This window comes from Crotalus tigris, unplaced genomic scaffold (genome assembly GCF_016545835.1).
Source record: "Crotalus tigris isolate CLP2741 ecotype Arizona unplaced genomic scaffold, ASM1654583v1 scf7180000019953.484404808:943566, whole genome shotgun sequence".
Taxonomy (NCBI): Eukaryota; Metazoa; Chordata; class Lepidosauria; order Squamata; family Viperidae; genus Crotalus; species Crotalus tigris.
The window spans coordinates 353,569-375,061 of NW_024097788.1; the positions used below are offsets into that span (position 1 = coordinate 353,569).

General features: G+C 38.0%; 1 protein-coding gene across 2 annotated transcripts in view; it reads right to left on the reverse strand.

The window, feature by feature from the left end:
- The window catches only part of COL14A1 (collagen type XIV alpha 1 chain), a 122,480-nt gene that overhangs the window by 49,833 nt on the left and 51,154 nt on the right, over window positions 1-21,493 (reverse strand). For both annotated transcript variants that reach the window (XM_039365079.1, XM_039365080.1), the window contains exons 20-31: window positions 15,063-15,192; window positions 14,823-14,945; window positions 13,441-13,590; window positions 12,247-12,363; window positions 11,165-11,311; window positions 10,353-10,427; window positions 8,661-8,800; window positions 7,804-7,927; window positions 7,378-7,521; window positions 6,022-6,186; window positions 4,974-5,012; window positions 4,030-4,168 (exon numbers count right to left, since the gene is read on the reverse strand). In XM_039365079.1, the coding sequence (XP_039221013.1) occupies window positions 4,030-4,168; window positions 4,974-5,012; window positions 6,022-6,186; window positions 7,378-7,521; window positions 7,804-7,927; window positions 8,661-8,800; window positions 10,353-10,427; window positions 11,165-11,311; window positions 12,247-12,363; window positions 13,441-13,590; window positions 14,823-14,945; window positions 15,063-15,192 (1,493 nt within the window). The remainder of the gene's footprint in view (window positions 1-4,029; window positions 4,169-4,973; window positions 5,013-6,021; window positions 6,187-7,377; window positions 7,522-7,803; window positions 7,928-8,660; window positions 8,801-10,352; window positions 10,428-11,164; window positions 11,312-12,246; window positions 12,364-13,440; window positions 13,591-14,822; window positions 14,946-15,062; window positions 15,193-21,493) is intronic.

The following is a 21,493-nucleotide window of genomic DNA, read 5'->3' on the forward strand; positions in this document are numbered from 1 at the left end:
CTATGCCACTGAAAGTAATATACTGTATATGCTTTGGTGATTCACCCACATGTCACTTGACTGCCTGCAGTGGTTTTATCCTTTGTCCACCGTACTCTGCAATTTTACTGGAGAAAGCAATTGTGTTGGGAAGAGTCAGCAGTAAAAGGAAAACAGGCTGCCAAAGCATGCGATGGCTTGACACCATCAAAGCTGATACCAGCCAGAGCACTGAAAAACTCAAAGAAATAGTGCTAGATCGGAGGATGTGGAAAGATCTGGCCCATAGAATCGCCAAAACTCAGATTCAACTACCTAGATAACATCATCATCATCATCATCAACAACAACAACAACAACAAAACTCTGCAATTACTGGAAAAGGCTACAGCGTTATCCATAAATGCAGTGCAAATCTCTCCTAAAGGTTCAAAATATGTATAAGAGCGGAAGTTGTTCTGTGTCCCGCTGCATTTGCCAAGAGTAGTGATTTGCAGTGGTGAAAGCTCTCAAAACCCACCCTTCTTTCCATATAAAATGGCTTTATTGGAAAGTAACAAAATTGAATAATGAGGTCTAGTTTCTGATCTTTACATAGGGAAGGCTTTGTGCCACTGTTAGATATGTGCTGGCCACACCACTTCTCAGTGCTTTTGAAATAAACCATCTAGTTTAACCTGCACAGGACTGACATTCAGCAGATCTAGATAGTTACTTAACTGCAGTCAAACATTTATGACATGGCTTTGAAGTTTAAATTAGAGATTTCCCGGCGAAGACAAGCCTATCAGGTTCCAATTTCAGTCTGGATCTTTGCCAAAGTTCTATCTACTACTACAACTGAAACTTTAGCCTTAGTTCTCTCAGAGCCTCTCTGTAGATGAGATAGGGGCTATCCCTTTAGGTTTCCGATGTCTTAAGTAGCCATATTAAATATTGCCCTTCCCTGAAATTTTAGGCTGGCTGCTGCTTAGTGATTGTTCCAGCTTCAGCCTCCAGCAACAGCAGATAATCTAGTCCATTTATGTTGGAACTACACACCACAGTTCTGGATACAGAAATGTCAATTCATTGCCTTAGATGGCATGAACACAGCAAAGACGACTAATAACAAGTGTTGAACACCAGATATGCCACTAGAAGGCAGAAACAAGAAACTGCATCTCACTTACGTTAGCCATGTCACGCGGGGGAATTCACTGGAGAAAACAATTATGTTGGGAAGAGTTAGCAATAAAAAGCTGCCAAAGAACATGGTGGCTGAATGCTATCAAAGCTGACATCAGCCAGAACATAGAAAAACTCAAAGAAATATTGCAAGATCAGGAGATCTGGCGAGATCTGGCCCATAGAATCACCAAGAGTTGGAGACAACTGAATAACATCATCCTAATCAACAGCTTACGAGCTTCAGATTTTGCATGGCGGTATACATTTGATCATTTCTGATTCCTTTGCTGAAAGAACATACCGGCAGTCCTCAACTTACAACAGTTTATTTAGTGACCGTTTGAAGTTCCAAAGCACTGGAAAAAGTGATTTATGACCATTTTTCACATTTTATGACTGTTGCAGCATTCCCATAGTCATGTGATTTACATTCGGATGCTTGACAACTGACTCACATTTATGATGGTTGCAGTGCCCCTGGGTCATGTGATCCTCAATGTATGACTGGTTACTTAGCAACCATTTGAAAATATGACAGATTCCTCCCAAAAGGTGCTTATGACCCAGTTCTGATGGCTGCCCGTCTCCCACAGTCATGTAACTTATTTTCGATGCACGACAACTAGCCTACATTTATAGCTGTTTGTAGCATCCCACAGACATGTGACCACAATTTACAATTATTTTCCTGTAAACCAGCATTTACTTCTAGATTTCAGCAAAAAAACCCATAACAAATGATGGGCTTGCTTAACAGATTAAACAACCATGGTGTTCATTTAACAACCTGGCACACAACAAAAGGTCATAAAATTAGTTGTCAGACACACGACTGTCACAATTTACAATTCTAATTGGCAAGCCCCATTATGGTCATGTGTAGAGTTATTACATCCATCTATAATGGATGTATGCCGCCCTGAGTCCCTTGGGATTGGGCGGCATATAAATTTTAGAAATAAATAAATAAATAAATAAATAAATAAATAAATAAATAAATAAATAAATAAATAAATAAAATAGAATCAAACCATTCACTGATGTTCTCAGCTAACTGGTTTAATCTGAACAGGAAAAACTCTGGAGAGTTTAAACTGGGTTATGTCCTGAACATGCCAGCTTCCAACTATGGGTTTTGTTTTTGTTTTTTTGTCCAGTCTAATTTGTGCTCATTCAGATGAAATGACATACAGTGGTACCTCGGTGCTCATCAATAATTTGTTCCGGAAGATGCGCTGAATACTAAAACTGATGGCTACCGAGAAAACCACATGACCCGCTATTTTGGCCTGAAGAAATAGCAAGTCATGAGGCCACCGACATCAGCAAGTTCTTCCTTGCACATCAACTACCAGGAGAAAGATGAATGCTGGGACAAGATTTCTGCTTCAAAACACATTGAATACTGAATTCAACAGGTTTTGAAGCAGTCAAGTGCCAAGGTATGACTGTACCAGGGTTATATTGAAGGCTGAAGCAAATGTTTTTGATTTCCTTCTAGAAGTCAACAGTGGAGGAGAAGGAAGAGAAATCTGTGCTGCAGATGTAACACTGAACTTCGACTTAGTCCTGCATCTCAATGCAAACACTGACCCAACCTTACTAATTAAGCTAAGAGGCATCCATCAGATTTCTGCTTGGAATTCTTTCAAGATGTTTACAAATTAGTGAGAAATCTCTCGGGAAAGAAGGAAATGTCTGAGGGAGAATTTCCAGATGCTGTTTCTTTTTCCCACCATCTCTTTCCCTAGGCAATATCTTCTTTATCAGGGAAATTTGTAAGCCAAAACGCTTTTTTTGCTTGTTTGTTTTCGTTTTTTAATGCAAAGCAATTGTCATGATGTACAAAAATTGCAGGATATTTTTGTTACTTTATACAGTTTTAGTGATATGTGCATGCACATGCAATGTATATTTATGTGCAAGGATGTGTGCAAACACACATGCCTATATCCATATACCAATATTCTGTATTTGCACGTATGTATTTGCACAGAGTCCTTTTGAGCAAGGTGAATGGTTTCTAAATTTAATAAACAAATAAATAAATACTGTAAATAAACAAATAAATAAGGCACAGTAATTCCAAATAATTGAGCTCCCATTCTCGGATGCAAAAATTACATTGATATTACATTGTTAGGTTACATAAGTTCTTTTTAATAGTTGTCTACAACTATAATATTACAGATTGTCCCTAACTTCTGACTATATCGAGTTAAGCAGGTCATCATGTGACTACACCTGATTTAACAACCTTTTTGGAGACAGTTGTTAAGTGAATGTGGCAGTCGTTAAGCAAATCCATTGTTTGCACTGGGGTATTTTTTTTCCAGGAACTGGAAATAAACACCATAAATTGCAGTGATAATGTGACCACAAGATGCTGAAAATACCTGTAAATATCGGTCATTTGCTAAGCAATCCAAAATGCGATCACATGACTAGATCTGGGGAGGTCTGTTGCAACTTTGAATAGTTGCTAAATGACCAGTTGTAGATTTAGGACAACTTGTATAGCTGTAGGAGAAGAGCAGTCAGAGCTGGGGCGCAGACTTAATGCATCATTGGTTTAGAGTCCTTGCATTGCCACAAGAGAGCCCCTCTTAAATACTTATCTAGCACCAATTTAGTGCTGACCATTAGTTGACTAAATTCTTGTGCAAGGATCTCCAAACCTGATACCACTTTAAGACTTGTGTACTTCAACTCTCAGAATTTCTCAGCCAGCCAGGGAATTCCCAGGAGCTGAAGTCCACAAGTCTTAAAGTTGCCACATTTGGAGATCCCTGTTCTGGTATATAGGCTGTAATAATAGACCTTCTGTGCTTTAACTTAATGAATGATCCTGATTCTCTGTGCATTATCTTCAGTACATACTTGGTTGGCTGAGAGACCAAAGCATCCTTATGCAGTCCGTAACAGTGATAGGCATTAAACGTTCCAGGTTCCATAGATACTCCTTCCACAGTTGCAAACTCTTTTTCAACCAAGCCAAACATCTCCATCATTTTAAACCCTGGAAACCAATACAGAAAAATATGTGGGTTCATTTCTACTTCTTAATCTGAATGGGAAGTTAAATGTGAGTTATGTAATGAAGAGTTTAGCAACTCAATAGCACTGCAGATTGTTACCACCTGACAATTACTTGATAATTGCACAACTAACAAGACATGGCTGTATGCTTTCAATTTCCATTGTACGGGCAGTAGAAGAAGCTAATTAAGGAACCACAGTACAGTATAGGTATTCCTAGACTTAGAACCATTTGTTTAGTGACTATTCAAACATTGCAGCATCCCCGTGGTTACATGATCAAAATTTAAACATTTGGCAACTGGCATGTATTTATGATGGTTGCAGAATCCTGGAGTCATGTGATCCCCTTTTGCAACCTTCTAACAAACAAAGTCAACAGCGAAACCAGTTTCACTTAACAACAGTATTACTAACTTAACTGCTGTGATTCACTTAACAACTGTGGCAAGAAAGATCGGAAAATAGAACGCAACTCACTTAACAATTATTAAGTTATTATTAATTATTTACATTTGGTATAGCCACTCCAATGGGTGGCTTACAAAATCTAAAGGCAGTAAAACAGTTAAAAACATACAACATATTGCGGGGCCCAACAACTAAAACAATAACAAAAAACACACCAAGCTCTCATAATATTAGAGATGAATATTAGCTGAATCTCTCTCCGTAGCTATCGTTTTTAAGCTGTAACTATTGCAAGGAGATACACTATTTGCATATTTACATTATGCACTCATTGCTTATTACATGAAAAATGTACTTGCTTAATAAAAACATACCTGCTAAACTATTGCCATCTTTATTCACCAGTGGGCAAGCTGTAAAGAGGAAGAAAAAAAATTATCTCTGGCTGAGAAGAAATAGTCATAATGCCAAGTATGTTGTATTTTTATGAAAAATACATCAACAGAATGAAATCAAAACATGCCAATGCTTTAGAATGTGGCCTGTAAACACAGCATTTTTTTAAAGTGTCAAAAATTTATCAAGCATTCCTTTTGCGCTGCAACAAAAAGTGTACTTTAGATAAATCTTGAGGCCATTGATTGTACATGTTATTGAATAAACACAGCAACGTTGTCTTAGTTGTGATCAGTGGGATTTCTCCATCTATTCTGAAAATTCAGTCATATTTAGAAAGCTCCAAAACTGCTCTGTGGCTACAATTTGAGGCAAAGCAGATGTTTGAAAACTAACAGACATGTCTTTATTTTATACAGCTGAGACAGACAAGCAATAATATTGGGACTGCACTGTTATTCAAAATAATATAGCTAATATTATATACACACCTACACTACACTAAAATGAATTAGGATGCCTTCTTTACATTGTTTTTTTTTCTAAAAATTGCTCTGTTTTTTTAAATTATTCTCTTTGTTATTGGGAAATTGACTGCCATCATTGTCAAACAGACATATTCCAGCCAGTTTTTTTTGAAGATGTTCCCTTTGGGTTTCTTCTTATTGTAGAAACATCCTATCTACTACCTTGGCAAAGTAGTTTTTAAATGATGGGACCAATTTCTTTCTTTCTACGCATTATATGTTCTGAATTGAGTTAATTATTCAAAATTGTGATTAGCCATCTTGAGCACCCTCCAAATTGTCTATAAATGCAACACACACTTTTACAATGCCCCCATCAAGTGTGCACTTATCTGGGGAAAAAAATGTTAAGCTTAATGGGACTGACTTCTAAGTAAACATGAAGAGCAACGGGATGTCGTACACCATCATTCTGCAGACCAAGTTAATAAAATGCTTTTTTTTTTTTTTTTTGTAATTTGGGCAACGGGCAGGAAGAAGTAAAGAAACAACTGCTAACTTGCAGAGGCTGTTTCACAGACAAAAGTGATCAGTTCGTCTTCAATCTTCTTGAAGGCATCAAAGTCATCCACAAAGAACACGTGTCTCTCGCTTGGCTTGCTGCCAATGTTAACCAGTTCTGCGTAATCAGCATCTGCTACTCCAATGGCAAATATACTGAATCCTGGGGAAGGAAGAAAGGAAGGAAGGAAACATTTCTGGGATGAGTAAATTGCTAAACATGTAAACAAAAGCCAAGGATACTTTGATTAATCTAGTTGAGGCTTCCCCAACCCACATCTTCCAAAAGTGTTAAGACTAGATAATTCCCCTGTCTAAGATAGGGATGTCCAATCTTGGCAACTTTAAGACTTGTGGACTTCAATTCTCAGAATACTCCAGGCAGGCTGGGAATTCTGGGAATTGAAGTCCACAAGTCTTAAAGTTGCCAAGGGTGGCTCAGGAATTCTCGGAGTTGAAGTCCATACATCATAAAAGAGCCAAGGTTGCCTACCCCTGGTCTAAGACAATGGTGGGTATTTATAGTTCAATACATACAGAGGACAGATCGGAGAAGATTGTTCTAGCTCAGTGTTTCTCAACCTTGACAATTTTAAGGCATGTGGACTTCAATTCCCAGAATTCCACAGCCAGCATTGCTGGCTATGGAATTCTGGGAGTTGAAGTCCACATGCCTTAAAATTGTCAAGGTTGAGAAACACTGTCACTTCTGTGGCCAAACCTAGTTTTCTCCAAGGGCCAGAACAGGTCATAAATCACCTCCTTGCTCTTATCAACACCATCTGCTTATTCTTTCTGCATATTCAGAAAAGGATTGGTTTTGGCATCCCATTTCTTTTGGGCAGCCAAGTTTATTTTAGGAAAAGAAATGACCTATGTCTGAATCAAATGGATAAAGAAGCATATTTCCCTTATTGCTCTCAATAACTTATGATCTAACACTAACATTTGCTCTGCCAGCATACCACTATTGCAAGCTGGAGTATTTTAGGAGTGAAATTACAGACACTACAGCCCCAACTAAATTTGAGAACACCAGATTGAAAAAAGGCAATTGTAAACGCTAATTTGGAAGCTAATTCTGTGGAAGGCTTGCTTCTGAGTAAACTATTATAGAGTGCCATATATGTGTTTGTGGCATTTAAGTGTCCAATTAGCTAACAGATATGCCAAGAATTTGGATCACATATACTACACCATTATTTGCTCAATCACGGTTTATTGAATAAACTATAACTGGCTAAGTTCACAAAATATATTAACAGAGCCATCTATTTATTTACCATGGAAAGCCAGGCACATTTGTATCAAACTGATGACACAGTGCTTGTTTCCTAAGAAAATGAATCCTTACCATCTAGTTGCATCTCTCTGGAAACTTGGTTCACATCATCTTGAGATCGCCCATCTGTGATCACTACTAAAACTTTTGGGATTCCCTTCCTGGTCCCAGACTCCAAAGTAAATAAAATCTGTTGTGCATGTTTAATTGCTCTGCCTGGGAAGGAGGGAAGGAAGGAAGGAAGGAAGGAAGGAAGGAAGGAAGGAAGGAAGGAAGGAAGGAAGGAAGGAAGGAAGGAGGGAAGGAGGGAAGGAAGGAAGGAAGGAAGGAAGGAAGGAAGGAAGGAAGAAAGGAAGGAAGGAAGGAAAGAAGGAAGGAAGGAGGGAAAAATTCTCATGTAGTGTTAAACTATTATGGGTTGTCTAAAAAAAATTTCAATGAACTCAACTTTGAAAACTCTATCTCTTCTCCTACAGCTCTTCCAGCAATTCAACCCACCTGTTTTGGTGTTTCCCCCTTTGTAGGCTATGTGCTGAATGGCATGCAGTAGAGTTTCTTTGCTTCTGTAGGCATTCAATTTAAATTCTGTCCTTGGATCATCACTGAACTGGGCAATTGCCACCTGAATAACAAAGATACCTTATTAATAATTAATGTACACAATTTAGCAAGGGGAGTTTACTTTTTTAAATTCCACCCTATGAGTCAGATATGGGAAGGAGCATGAAGCAAGAAGGTCATTTCAGAAAAAGATGGCTAGTCGTCAAACTAAAGAAAGTGGGAAATATTTCTCCCTCTCTCAAAATATTAGGGTCATGCAAAGAAGCTAATTTGGTGGAGATTTAGAACAGACAACAAGGGTACTTTTTCAACTAGATCAGGGACCTCCAAACGTGGCAACTTTAACATTAGTGGACTTCAACTCCCAGAATTCTCATGACTAGCTGAGGAATTCTGGGAGTTGAAGTTCACAAGTATAAAAGTTGTCAAGTTTGGAGACCCTTGATCTAAATAAGGGGTCTTCAAACTTGGCCCTTTTATAACTTGTGGACACAGGCACGCTGGCTGAGGAATTCTGGGAGTTGAAATCCACAAGTCATAAAAGGACCAAGTTTGAAGACCTCTGATCTAGATCATAATTAATTCTGAATACAGTTTAAAAACTATGGAGAAAGAGTCTTCAGATTGTGTTGCAGTAGAAATGTGAAATATAAACAAACATTTTTTTTCAGATTAATTCTTTTAGGACCAAAACCACAGTTCATTCGGTGTGACTATATTTTGATACAACTGAAGACATTTCATACTTAACTTTAAAATGTTCATATCCTCAATAAATTTTCTCTCTTCCTCACCTGAGTTCCATCAGGACCAATCTTGTCAAGAGCACCAACAGTGTTATATAGAAAGCCAATTATTTTGTTGAAATTTGCATCTCCAATACTCCAAGATCCATCCACCAAAAATACCAGGTCAGCCTTTGCAGCTTTGCAAACTGCAAAAATACACAAAGTACTTTGAGATTAAAAAAAGAAACGCTGATTCGGCATTTAGTGGCAGAAGCATGTTCACATACACAAATAGTTTCCCTTATTTTGACAAACATTTATTCCTCGTAATAGACTGCAAGCTATTCCTTATCTTTTTGTACATTTCTACGGCAATTTCCCAGTTTTAGTAAGCATTCTATCAAGGTATAGAAATTCACCTTCATGCTTTAATTTCATACCTTATTTGCAAGTTTTTATTTAATTTTCCTAATCAAATACAACTACTTTGGTCTTTAATAATCGCTCAGTGGTGAGATGGATAACATGTACAATAAATAAATAAATAAATAATGCACAAATTCATAAAGTTATCTTTTCATCATACAGTCTAACACTGCAAATCATTCAGCTTCTCAGCCAACAACATAGCAATGTTTCCATAGAAAAGTAATGCAAATTCACGTTCAAACAAATACTAAGATCTAATATTCTAATATCATACAAACATCCATTCTACATTTGTCTGTAACGATTTTGAATAACCAAGGGAGCAATGTCAAATCATTTATTGAGCTTTTAATTTATTCTCAAAGATGCTTTAGTTCCCTGATACAGCACTTTGTGTGACCAATCAGGCTTTTAGCTCCAGACTTGCTAAGGATTTTTCATAATTCACTCCAATTCACTTCATCATAAATTATCTCAAAATCCACAAACATGAAATAACAACTTCTTTCTCATATTCATGTTTCTTAATGACCTGTTACACAGCAAAAATTTGGCTGCACTACCAATTAATGGTGTGTGCCGTATTTAGAGCCTGTTGTCCCTCACTAGTTTTTTCACTCTTTCCTCATGAACAACCAAAAGAATTGTGCTTTTTGATCCATTTCTTTTTCACATTTACTCTTAAATGCTCCTATGTTTAAAGTACAGAATTTAAAACAAAGACCATCTTCAAGCAAATACCAGACAGATACCATTCTAATTCATTCTTGAGCCCCAAATGATATAACCACTTTTTCTGTACTTCCTTGCCTTGTTCCCACCCATATTTTCATGTCAAGAAGAGGCTGTCTTGCAAGCCAACATAATATTGTCTGCATCCCAATAACCAGAGTTACGTGTAGCACACTAACCTACAGGTAGTCCTCAGCTTACAACCATTCATAACCATTTGAAGTTATGACAGGGTTGAAAAATGTTCTCCCAGGATCATTGCCTGTATCCTCACAGTCACATTATCTCAGTTTGGCTATTTTGGCAACCGGCTTGCATTTACAACTTTTGCAGCATCCCAGGGCCACATGATCACCAGCTGTGACATTCCCAGCTGGCTTCTGACCAAGTCACTAGGGAAAGCCATAATTGCTAAATGACCAGGATGATTTGCTTAACAGCGGAAAGAGTTGTAAAACTGGACATGATTCATTAACCACATTGCTTAGCAATCAAGTTACGGTCCCAATTGTGATCAAAATTCAAGGACTACCATACTATCGTTAAATAATCCTTTAAAAAAGATCTCTTAGCAGATTCTTTTTGCTGAAAGACTACCTTCCTTTGCCGGAGGAATCGTAGGCTGTGGAGTGGTGGTTGAAGGAGTTGGTGGCGGTTCGGTTGGGTATGGCACTGAAAATGGAGAAAAGAAAAGTTAGAAAAAAAATATGTAGGAATGGCAGTCGATATATGTGCCTTGGTGGCGCAGTGGTTAGAATACAGGCTAATTCTGCTGACTGCCAGCTGCCAGGAGTTCGGCAGTTCGATCCTGACCGGCTCAAGGTTGACTCAGCCTTCCATCCTTCCGAGGTCAGTAAAATGGGGACCCAGATTGTTGGGGACAATATGCTGATTCTATAAACAGCTTAGAGAGGAATGTAAAAGCACTGTGAAGTGATATATAAGTCTAAGTGCTATTGCAAGTGCTATTGCTTATTGGGATGTCGGGAGAGCAAGAATAAAAAACATGGTCCTACACACAGCTACTGAGATATCTCTTATAGAGATCTGAAGTAGTTCCTCAAGTTCAAAATCTGGAGATCCCCAGATACTCCAATCAGAGGCAGAAAAATAAGTTCCTACTAATAATACGAGACCTATCCAAACCATCTGCTAATCCCAAGTGTTTCCTCCAATGTTTGAACAAGAATCTAAAGTTTGACTCCCCAAAATTCCAACTAATATATATATCAATCTCACTTCATGAAGCTCCTAATTCCAGCTATAATCTCTGGTGCTATTTATATCAAAAGAAGCTATAGAAAAAAAAACCAGAAAATTAGATAGGAAAATGAATCTATGTTTACTTCTGACAACTAATACATAAACTATACTTAGAGTCAACATTATATAAGAAATAATTCACTTACGTGTTGCCCCTATTATACTGACAGCAGGCCCTTCGAATTCCTGAACTTGTGCATAAACACTGATATTATATTTTGTGCCAGGAAAGAGTTGATAGAAGCAATGCCTAGATGCCCCCCAACCTAACGGTTCTTCTTCTATTGCCCCATCTGAAAGTAGAGAGAAAACATTAAATGATCAGGACTTTATTGTTATTTTCTAGAATACACCGCACAATAAAGAACAATACCCTAAACAAAAGTATATTTTGAACTGTGATTTCCTAAAGGGAGGAGGACTATGTATATGAACATGAATTGTTCTTGTTTCTGATATTTCTTCATGATAACATAACTCTAATCTACTAATGTTAGCCTTTCAGTAGACCAGATCAAGAAACAGAATCTTGCAAGCCTGAGTATGCTTTTCTCTCTTTCTTCTCCAATCCCAGTTAATCAGAGAGAAGTTAACCTGAATCTCTTCCAAACACTATCTCATTTTTCCAGGATTTAAGGAATGTTTCAACCCTCCTTGCTTTACAATGGTTCTTGCCTATTTTCTTCAAGGTCATCTCCCTGATGCTTTACAACTAAAATAGGCTACTTCAGACTGTTGTGATAGGTGAGCATGTTTGGAATTTTGAGAGTAATCAGTGGGCATGTAAAATGGTGGTCATGGTGGCTTGCTCATTTTACAAAATGACTGCTATGATAGGCATGGAAATTGAATAGCCTTGTAAACCACCTAGCATTGGTTATCACCATTTTTATGTTTGAAAAAATGTCACATTTCTCACATATTCACTTTTAATTAAAAGAAGCAGAGGTCTTTTTTAGCAAGACTACTAAGCTCCAAAGAAGATGTCTTCAGTTACATGTGTATCTCAACACCCTGATAGAGATTTCAGACTTCTGTCCTAATGAAGACCTCAGATTGCTACCAAAATAGATTATTTAATCTTTTAAGAGGGCAATTTCAATAGTTCAGAGCTATTGACCTTGCCTTTCAGATAAGAAGAAGACATAACTCTTACTTGAATGTCTTCTTGTGACAAATAGAGAACTCCTTAACAGTTGAGCAACATATGTATGAGATATTGACTTACCAGTAAGAGATTCTATTACAATTCTGTAAGCAGTTGCGTGTCTATGGGGCTGCCATTGGGCACATAAGCTTGTCATTCGGGTTTGATAAGCTCCCAAGTTTGTCACACCCAAACGCACTGCAAAGAAATATACGAATACAATATTTGTATTTAAGTTTTTTTATCAATTCCATCAGACAGGAAAAAGGCATATTTTGTCATGATTTGGATATCAGAGGAATCACAGTTCTTGCGTAATGGAATTCCTTTTATAAGCCAGAGGTGAACTTTTAATATTATGCCCAAATCTGCCTTGCAGTTTCTGAAAAGTCTTCCACCTCTGGAGTGAAAGAAGATTTTGTTTTTCTATTGCACTGCATCAAGGATGCATTGAGCATAGCTGATAGTGGGAGATAATGGTGGGATTTCATATTACAGATCTCTCCATCATTCCAAAGACTTCCTTGTTGTTCACACACCCTGTCTGAAAGAATCGGTAGGAGAAATGTCCTCCTTTCTGAATTGTGTAAATCCTGGAATGCTTTGGATTGCTAGAAACAGTGCTGTAAAGAATAACTCCACACGCCTCTTGGTCACCTAGTCATCCAAACATCAGACTCAAGCTATGAGAATTTCATGAACATTTTGTGTTCCTCTGAAATACATTAGAAAAACATACTTTCTTTCATCAGACTACAGAAGAAATTTTCATCCAAGCACCAAGAATGGGAAACAGAAGGAGACACGACAAGGGGGTGTTGAGACAATAACATCTGAAGTCTTTCAAGGATTTTGGAGAAATAAACCCTAGAATCATACTTTAGTCTCATTAGTCTTCTCTTTATAGATTGTGGACTCTTCGCTAATCACAATTTAGAGATTTGTGTTTGCACAACATGCTTAACCAAGAAAGTTAGGGCAAGGGGGTTAACATTTACCAGGTTTCAAATATCCATAATGCTACAGGTTTTCAAAACTATTCCAAAGAATGGAACTGACCACTTCTTAGTAAGCAAAAAAAAGTGTATTAAAATAGATCTGATTTTTAAAAGGTGACATTCAAATTTCTGTTCCAAATGAAAAATATCCAGCAGACTCTCATTCTTGGTGCCATACCCATATTATGACTCCTTACTAAAACAAATACTAAAATAATCAGTGAAATATGATCCCATGGGGGAAAAAGGATTAAAAAAAAACACGCAAGGTTCTTACATGTTTTGGCAACAGCTGTTAAGGCTTCACTAAATCCAGTTGGGTAAGAAGCAAATACTTTAACATTATACTCTGTCCCACTAAGCAAATTCAAGATAAGGATAGTGTTGACATCATCGCCCACAAAGGTTTCAAGTGCTGGTCCAGAAACTGAAAGAAAAAAGAGAGGGATTTGATGAACATGTTTTTTTCCCCCCCATAAAACTGCACTTAGGTTAAAGATGCTGGGAAGTTTCATTATTACATTTTGATCCACAAAAGTGATCCTTAATTTGAAAGCAAGAATATCTAGCAAGAGGCCTACAATGACACAATACATAAATCTGATATATGAATGTAATATTTTGATTGATTGATTGATTGATTGATTGATTGAGAGAAAATGACTGGCTAAGATCACCCAACTGGCTTCCGTGCCTAAGGCAGGACTGGAACTCACAATCTCCTGGTGATTAGCCCAAAATCATCCAGCCAGCTTTCATGTATAAGGCAGAACTTGAACTCATAGTCTCCTGGTGATTGGCCCAAAGTCACTCAGCCAGCTTTCATGCTTAAAGCAGGACTAGAACTCACAGTCTCCTTGTTTCTAGGCTAGCACTTTAACCATTGCAACAAACTGGCTGTTTCATATTTATTCACAGATTATTTGTTTGTTTTGCAGGCTCTAACCTCTGAAGTTCAGGAAAAAAAAGAGAAAAGTTTCTTAAGTATTTTATTTATGATTATTTTATTTATGAGACTTATATACCGCTTTAAGTGCAAGCACTCTCTAAGCGGTGTACACCAGTAAGCAATGTATATATATATATTTACATTGCCCCCAACAATCTGGGTCCTCATTTTACCTACCCCGGAAGGATGGAAGGCTGAGTCAACCTTGAGCCGGTGAGATTTGAACCGCTGACCTGCTGAACACAGTCAGCTAAAGTGGCCTGCAGTACTGCACTCTAACTGCTGCGCCACCTCGGCTCATTTCTTTGTTTAGGAGAGCTGTGAAAAGCTGGCTTTTCCCCCAAGTCTTTGGTGAGGGAGAGGGAGACTCTTGCTTCATCACGCTTGCCAGTTTTTATTTTTTATTTATTTTACTGTAAATTCTTGGATTGTTGTGAGTTGCCAGAATCACTGAGAACTGAACAGAATGCAAGTTTAATAAATTATTATTTTCCCTTTCAGTTGTCTTTCCACACCCTCAAAAATCCCCTATTTCAGCATTACAAGAAGAAAATGTAATTTGTATCTTATCTGTGTAGAGAAGAATAATTGGGTGAGAATTAGGAAGGAACATGATTTGCACAAAGTATAGCTTAGCTACACAACCTATACATAAAGCAGACAGGCAAATATTTTAAAAAAGCAGACAGGCAAATATTTTAAAAACTCACTATTCACAGGTTTATATACAATCCTATACCCCATTGTGGGGGATCGAGGCGCATCCCAGCTAATCCTTAATCGATTATACCATTCATCAGAGACTTTCAGATTTTGTGGAGGAGAAAGAGGCACTAAGGGGGGAAAAAAGCATATCATAATTTATTTTTTTTCTCAAAACATCTCAGAAAAATAGCTTAATTAAATACGAGCAGTTGCTTTTATTTGAGCCTTTACAACTTTGAACTCACGAGTTTTTCCTGGAGCTGACAAACTGACTCCTTCTCCATCAGCATAGATTGGGGTGACCATAATTTTATATTCAGTGTCTGAGAGCAAAGACTGAAGAAGCACATTGTTTTGCCTTGCGGGGACTGTAACCTGGATGGAAGAAACATTAAAAATAAATATTACAACTGCATCGTACGATGACTTGCAGGCTTGACTGCAATAGAAAACCAAAAAAAAAGTGCAGAGATAAAATAACTTTGTGTTCATGCATACATCTCTGTGTTTTGTTATATGTGAGTTTGTCTGACCCTGATATGCCATAACTTATAAATTTTATTTATGTATTTATTAGATTTATCTGTCGCCCATCTCATCCGGATAATGAGATAATTAAGATTTTACCTAGAAGAATTTATTTAGGTAAAGATTTAGAAGATTTTGAGATACAAAGATGCTTATATTTTTCCCCATTTGTGGTTTTAGCATTCTTAAGAAAACTTCATATATGAAACAATGCATCATTGAAAAGTTAACTAGAAGTTTGCTGCCTGAAGAATTTTGGGAGTTGACGTCCACATGTCTTTAAAGTTGCCAAGGTTGAGAAACACTGAATTAGGGCTTCCACCAACACAGATTACCTTCTTGGTAGGTCAGCTGAAACGTGTCAGTTTTCTATGTAAAGAGCAGAACTGGATAATTTGTGGATGAACACAGATTCAACTTTTTGAAACACTGAGCTTTGCCAGACTCTGCTAAAATGTTAAGAGGCTGAGCAGTTTTGGCTTTTACTGTGATCACATTCCATGTTACCAATCATTTGCACAAATGGTATCAATTAATCCACCTAATAAAATTCTGACTAGAACTCTATTTCTTGTTTCCTTCTTTCACAGTCGCATGTGATATTCCTTAACCTCCTTCCTCCTGTCAAAGGGTGGCTTAAAAAATCAGCAACTAGACAAAATTCAGCCAGCACTTTTCATATCATCTTAGATGCTGACGTACTTGGCTTTGCTATGCATGGTTTTAGACCTGAATTTAGAAAGTGGTTGGCAATATTTTGTGCTCAGTTGTAAATGTGGCAGTTAACACTTTGGAGAAGATCAAGATTCACAGTGTGATAGGAAAATTATGCCAATACTGGATGATGGGCCTAATATTTCCCCTATGTTTGGATGGCAGACCTTGAGGGGGAGTGTTTCTCATTTTAAAATCTGTTAAGCTTGGATTTCTGCTATTAATTTTTCATATGCTTCTTGCCTCAGGAAAATGAAAAATTGGACCATCAGTTTTCAGTACTATTAGTCAAATGAACTTCTAGAGGCTAAAGAGAGAGAGTCAAGCATTGCCTGTCTGAGATCCAGGTCACATACTCAGACCATGTGTATATTCGCAAGACAATTGTTTGAATACCCATTTGGGAGAGTGGATTCAGATTTAAAATCATGAGATTTGCTTTAAAACCACCATAAAAATGGTACAAAAAGTTAGGCCTGGTCATGTGGTGCCTCAACTTATGACTGCAATGACTTAGGACCAGTGGTGGGATCATATATGTGAACAACTGTGTGGATGCTGCTTCCGGAAGTTCATTCTGGGCCTGGGCAACAAAAAATTAGCTACTGGTTCTGATAAACTGGTACGAACTGGCTGAATCCCACCACTGCATAGGACTTATTGGGGTCATAAGTCAAGTACTACCTCTATAGCAATTGATTCTCCACTGCACATATAGCAATAGCACTTAGCAATAGCACTTAACTTATATACCACTACATAGTGCATATCTGAGTCCTTATTTTACTGATTTACTTATTTTACAATCTGAGTCCTTATTTTACTGATTCAGAAGGATGTAAGGCTGAGTCAATTTTGAGCGGGTGAGGATCGAATCCCTGGCAGTCAGCAGAATTAGCCTGCAATACTGCACTCTAACCACTGCACTACCACAGCTCTTAATATAAAATAATTCATATAAAATCATTCTCTCTCATAGCATACAAAACCGCTCTTATACAAGGAAACTCATAAACATGCACCCATAAAATGTTCCTCTTCCTTTAACCAACAAAAAGACAAAATGGAAGAAGTAATAGGAAGCATGTAGAAAGAAAAACAGAAGTAGTAGCTGTGCAGGAAGAGAAGGAAAGAGAAAGTCAGAAAGCTGGATGGTGAGAGGGCAAGTAAAAACACACCAGGGAAGGGAAGAGAAACTAAAGAAATCCTCTTTAGCTGTTACAAAATGAGTGAAAAGTCACCAAGAAAAGTAGCTTTTCCAAAGAAATGTCTAACTTTCAAAGGCTTTCACGATTTTCAACAGACGTTAACAACTATTTGCACATCCAGTCCATTCCACTTATTTCTAAAGTTTCTTATCTTCTGACCAGTGAATATAACATACCCCTCCCCCATTCACAAGTAATTATGTTGAGGGGGAAAAGAGACTGTAATGAAAATAGGTCTATGAAATTATCCTGATATTCAGAGGAGGAGAGAAAAAAATCACTTTGTGCAATGACTCCTTATGTCATTCATTTATTGTTCCTACCTTTAATGATTAGAATTAAGCTGAAAGAGGTTACTAATAATACAGATAACACAGTTTTCATTCAAGCACGCATGTCCATTAAAAATAGACTCAAACAAATAAAACCACATCAGAAGGTTATTTCTGATGGGAGGTTAATATTAAAGGAGCTGGTTTGCTTAACTTCTCAGCAGTTATTGGCTGGATTGGCCAATAAAATAAACTGGCTAGGGCAGCTTACCACTTTGATGGGAAACCTCCAGGAGAAATGATAAAATTATAGACTAGATTGAATAGTTAGTAACAACAACAATAACAATAATAATATCCTAGAAAAAGGCACTGGTAAAATCATTTTCATACTGTTGCCATGAAAATGAAATTGTTACTTCCAGGTTACAAGGAAGCAAGCTTGACTCTAAAAGAGATTTGACTTGACTTTCACCTGTCTCCTATGCCCCCAGAATCCAAGGATTTGAAACAGACACTAAGAAAATTCAAATTTTCTTATTGGCATTGAATAATGGAGGTGGAGAAATAGGCCTCTCTCCCAGATCGTAAAACTGGGCAGGTTCTGATGAGACAATGCTTCTTTCAAATTCAGCCTTTTTGAATTGTGTCCAGAAAATAAGCGAGGGACCAGTAAAGCTGCTGTAAGACAGAAACGACATGCTGAGAAGATTGAATCAACAGCTTGGCCAGAATTCAAATCATTTTATGGTCCATAGTATCTGTAAATCTTTGAGTCCTTATTTCTCGTTGTAATTTCCTTCCAGCTCTCTCATGCCCAGCTGCCTGAAATGCTTTCATCTATTTATTTCATGTCTCCATCAGAGAGATTCTCAAGGTGGATAGCAACCATTTGCGAAGTATTAAATTAACAGATGAAAGCAGACCAGATTCTTCCTTCATAATGATTTCTCCTCTAAGCCACTCACATTTTTTCTATTCTCGCTGTCCCTGTTTCAAAACAAGTCCCTCTTTTTTTCAGATCTCTTCTTAATACCATGGGGTTTGGATTTAACCCATTAATCTTCACCCCTAAACAACCCAGAATCAGTAGGCATAATGTTATGCCATCACATTTATTACTGGCAACCTTGATCACGATGGGGCTGCAAATTGGGAATTCTGGAAGTTGAAGCCCATTCATCTTCAAGTGGACCGCAAGTGCAAGATTTTTCTTTTGAAGAACCGTGATGGGAATGCAAATTGGGTCAGGTCTATGATGGGCGGCACAGTAAATGTTAACCCACCATGCTCTCCATTTGAATGGAGAATCCCTCCCCTCCTGCTAGCAAGAAGAAAAAAGGGGTTGTTGAACTCTATGTCCAATAAATGGCACAAGACTCCATCCATCGTCCAATTAGGAATCTAGCAGAAGAAAAGTCCTCAACTTTTCTTGCCAGTCCTTTGGTATTTGTCAAAGCAACATTTCTGCACTGAAATAAAATAAATATCTTTCAATATCTCAGGGGCTGCCAGAAAAAAGAGGGAGTCAAACTATTCTCCAAAGCGCCTAAAGGCAGGACAAGAAGCAATGGATGGAAACTAATTGAGAGAAGCAACCTAGAACTAAGGAGAAACTTCCTGACAGTTAGAACAATTAACCACTGGAACAACCTGCTTCCAGAAGCTGTGAATGCTCCAACACTGGAAGTTTTTAAGAAGAGACTGGACAGCCATTTCTCCGAAATGGTGTAGGGGGTTGGACTAGATGACCTCCAAGGTCCCTTCCAACATTATTATTACTATTATTATTATTATCGATCATCGCACAGTCAGCCAGATGTTCAGACTGGATTTGGCATTTTGTCTACCTATCGAGTCCTTACCCAGGACCTGGGATAGGCAGATGTGGATGTTTGATGGTATTACAGATATCGTCGCAGGATGGAAGCAGTTCCTAGTAAGGCCGCCTTTTGCAATTGGCTAATAGCGAATTTGTCAATGCCAATGGTGTTCAAGTGGTGCTCCAGTTGTTTTGGGATTGCACCCAAGGAGCCTATGACTATTGGTACTACCCTTGCTTGCTTTTGCCACAGTCTTTCTATTTCTATTTGTAGGTCTTTGTATTTTGTTATCTTCTCCAGTTCTTTCTCTTCTATTCTGCTATCTCCAGGCACTGCCACGTCCACTATCCAGACTTTTTTGTCTTTCTTATCGACAATTGTTAAGTCTGGGGTGTTATGTTGCAGGTGCTTGTCTGTTTGAATTCTGAAGTCCCAGAGCACTTTAATTTTATCATTTTCTATGACTTTCTCTATTTTATGATCCCACCAGTTTTTGCTTACAGGCAAATGATATTTTTTGCAGATCTTCCAATGCACCATTGTTGCTACTTTGTCATGCCGCTGCTTGTAATCAGTTTGTGCAATCTTCTTGCAACAGCTTACCAAGTGGTCCACTGTTTCTTCAGCTTCTTTGCATAGGCGGCACTTACTGTCTGTTGCTGTCTTCTCAATTTTGACTTTGTATGCATTTGTCCTTAAGGCTTGGTCTTGTGCAGCCAGAATTAGTCCCTCGGTCTCTTTCTTCAATTTTCCTGCTCTTAGCCATTGCCAGGTTTTATTATTATCTGCTTTCCCAGCTATTTTTTTCATGTATTGGCCATGTAGTGCTTTGTCTTCCCATGCCTCTATTCTGTTCTTCATTTGGTCTTTCTTGTAGGCCAGTTTGGTCTCTCCAGTAGTCAGTAAGCCTTCCTGATATACTAATTTCAGTGCATCTTCATCATTGTTCTTCAGATATTCTTCCAAAGCCATTTTTTCTTCTTCAACCATCTGATGTACTTGTAGCATTCCACGCCCACCTATTTGCCTTGGTAGATAAAGTCTATCAATGTCACTGCGTGGATGAAGGGCATGATTCATTGTCATTATTTTTCTGGTCTGCCTATCCATTGCTTTTAGTTCTGCTTGAGTCCAGTCCACTATTCCAGCTGTGTACCTAATGACTGGGATTGCCCAGGTGTTGATTGCCTTTATGGTATTTCCTCCATTGAGTTTGGATTTTAAGATCTTCTTCACTCTCTTGATGTATTCACCTCTAATCTTTTTCTTGACTTCAGTGTGCTTGATGTTGTCAGCTTGAAGGATACCCAAGTATTTGTAGTACTCTTCCTCATCCAGACTCTTAATGTTATTTTCGTGGGGCATCTTGATTCCTTCAGTTTTCACTATTTTTCCTTGTTTGATAGTAAGTGTGGCACATTTGTCCAAGCCAAACTCCATTACAATATCTTGGCTATATATACGGACAGTGTTGAGCAGCGATTCTATTTCAGATGATGTTTTTCCATACAGCTTCAGATCATCCATGTAAAGGAGGTGGGATAGTCTGGCAGATGTTTTTGATGTTTGATAGCCATGTCCTGAGTTATTCAGTATTGTTGACAGAGGAAACAGTGCAATAACAAATAGTAATGGTGATAATGAATCTCCTTGAAATATTCCTCTCTTGATATTAACCTCTCCCAGCCTCTCACCATTGATCTGCAACTGTGTCTTCCATTGTGCCATCGATCTTTGCACAAATTTTCTGATGTTTCTACTGACTCCTGTTATTTCTAGGCACTTTATTATCCAATCATGTGGCAGAGAGTCAAATGCCTTTTTGTAGTCAATCCATGCCACATTCAGGTTGGTCTTCCTTCTCTTGCAGTTTTCCAAGATCATTTTGTCTATTAGGAGTTGATCTTTTGTTCCTCTGCTATTGGGGCGGTTTCCTTTCTGCTCAGGTGGAAAGAGATTGTTTTCAACTAGATGCTGTTGCACTGCATCAGCTACTACACCAGTTAGTAATTTGAAAGTTGTTGGTAAGCAGGTAATTGGCCTGTAGTTACCTGGTGTTGCCCCTTTTGCTGGATTTTTCATTATTAGGTAGGTTTTCCCAGTTGTTAGCCACTTTTCAATTTCTCCTCCT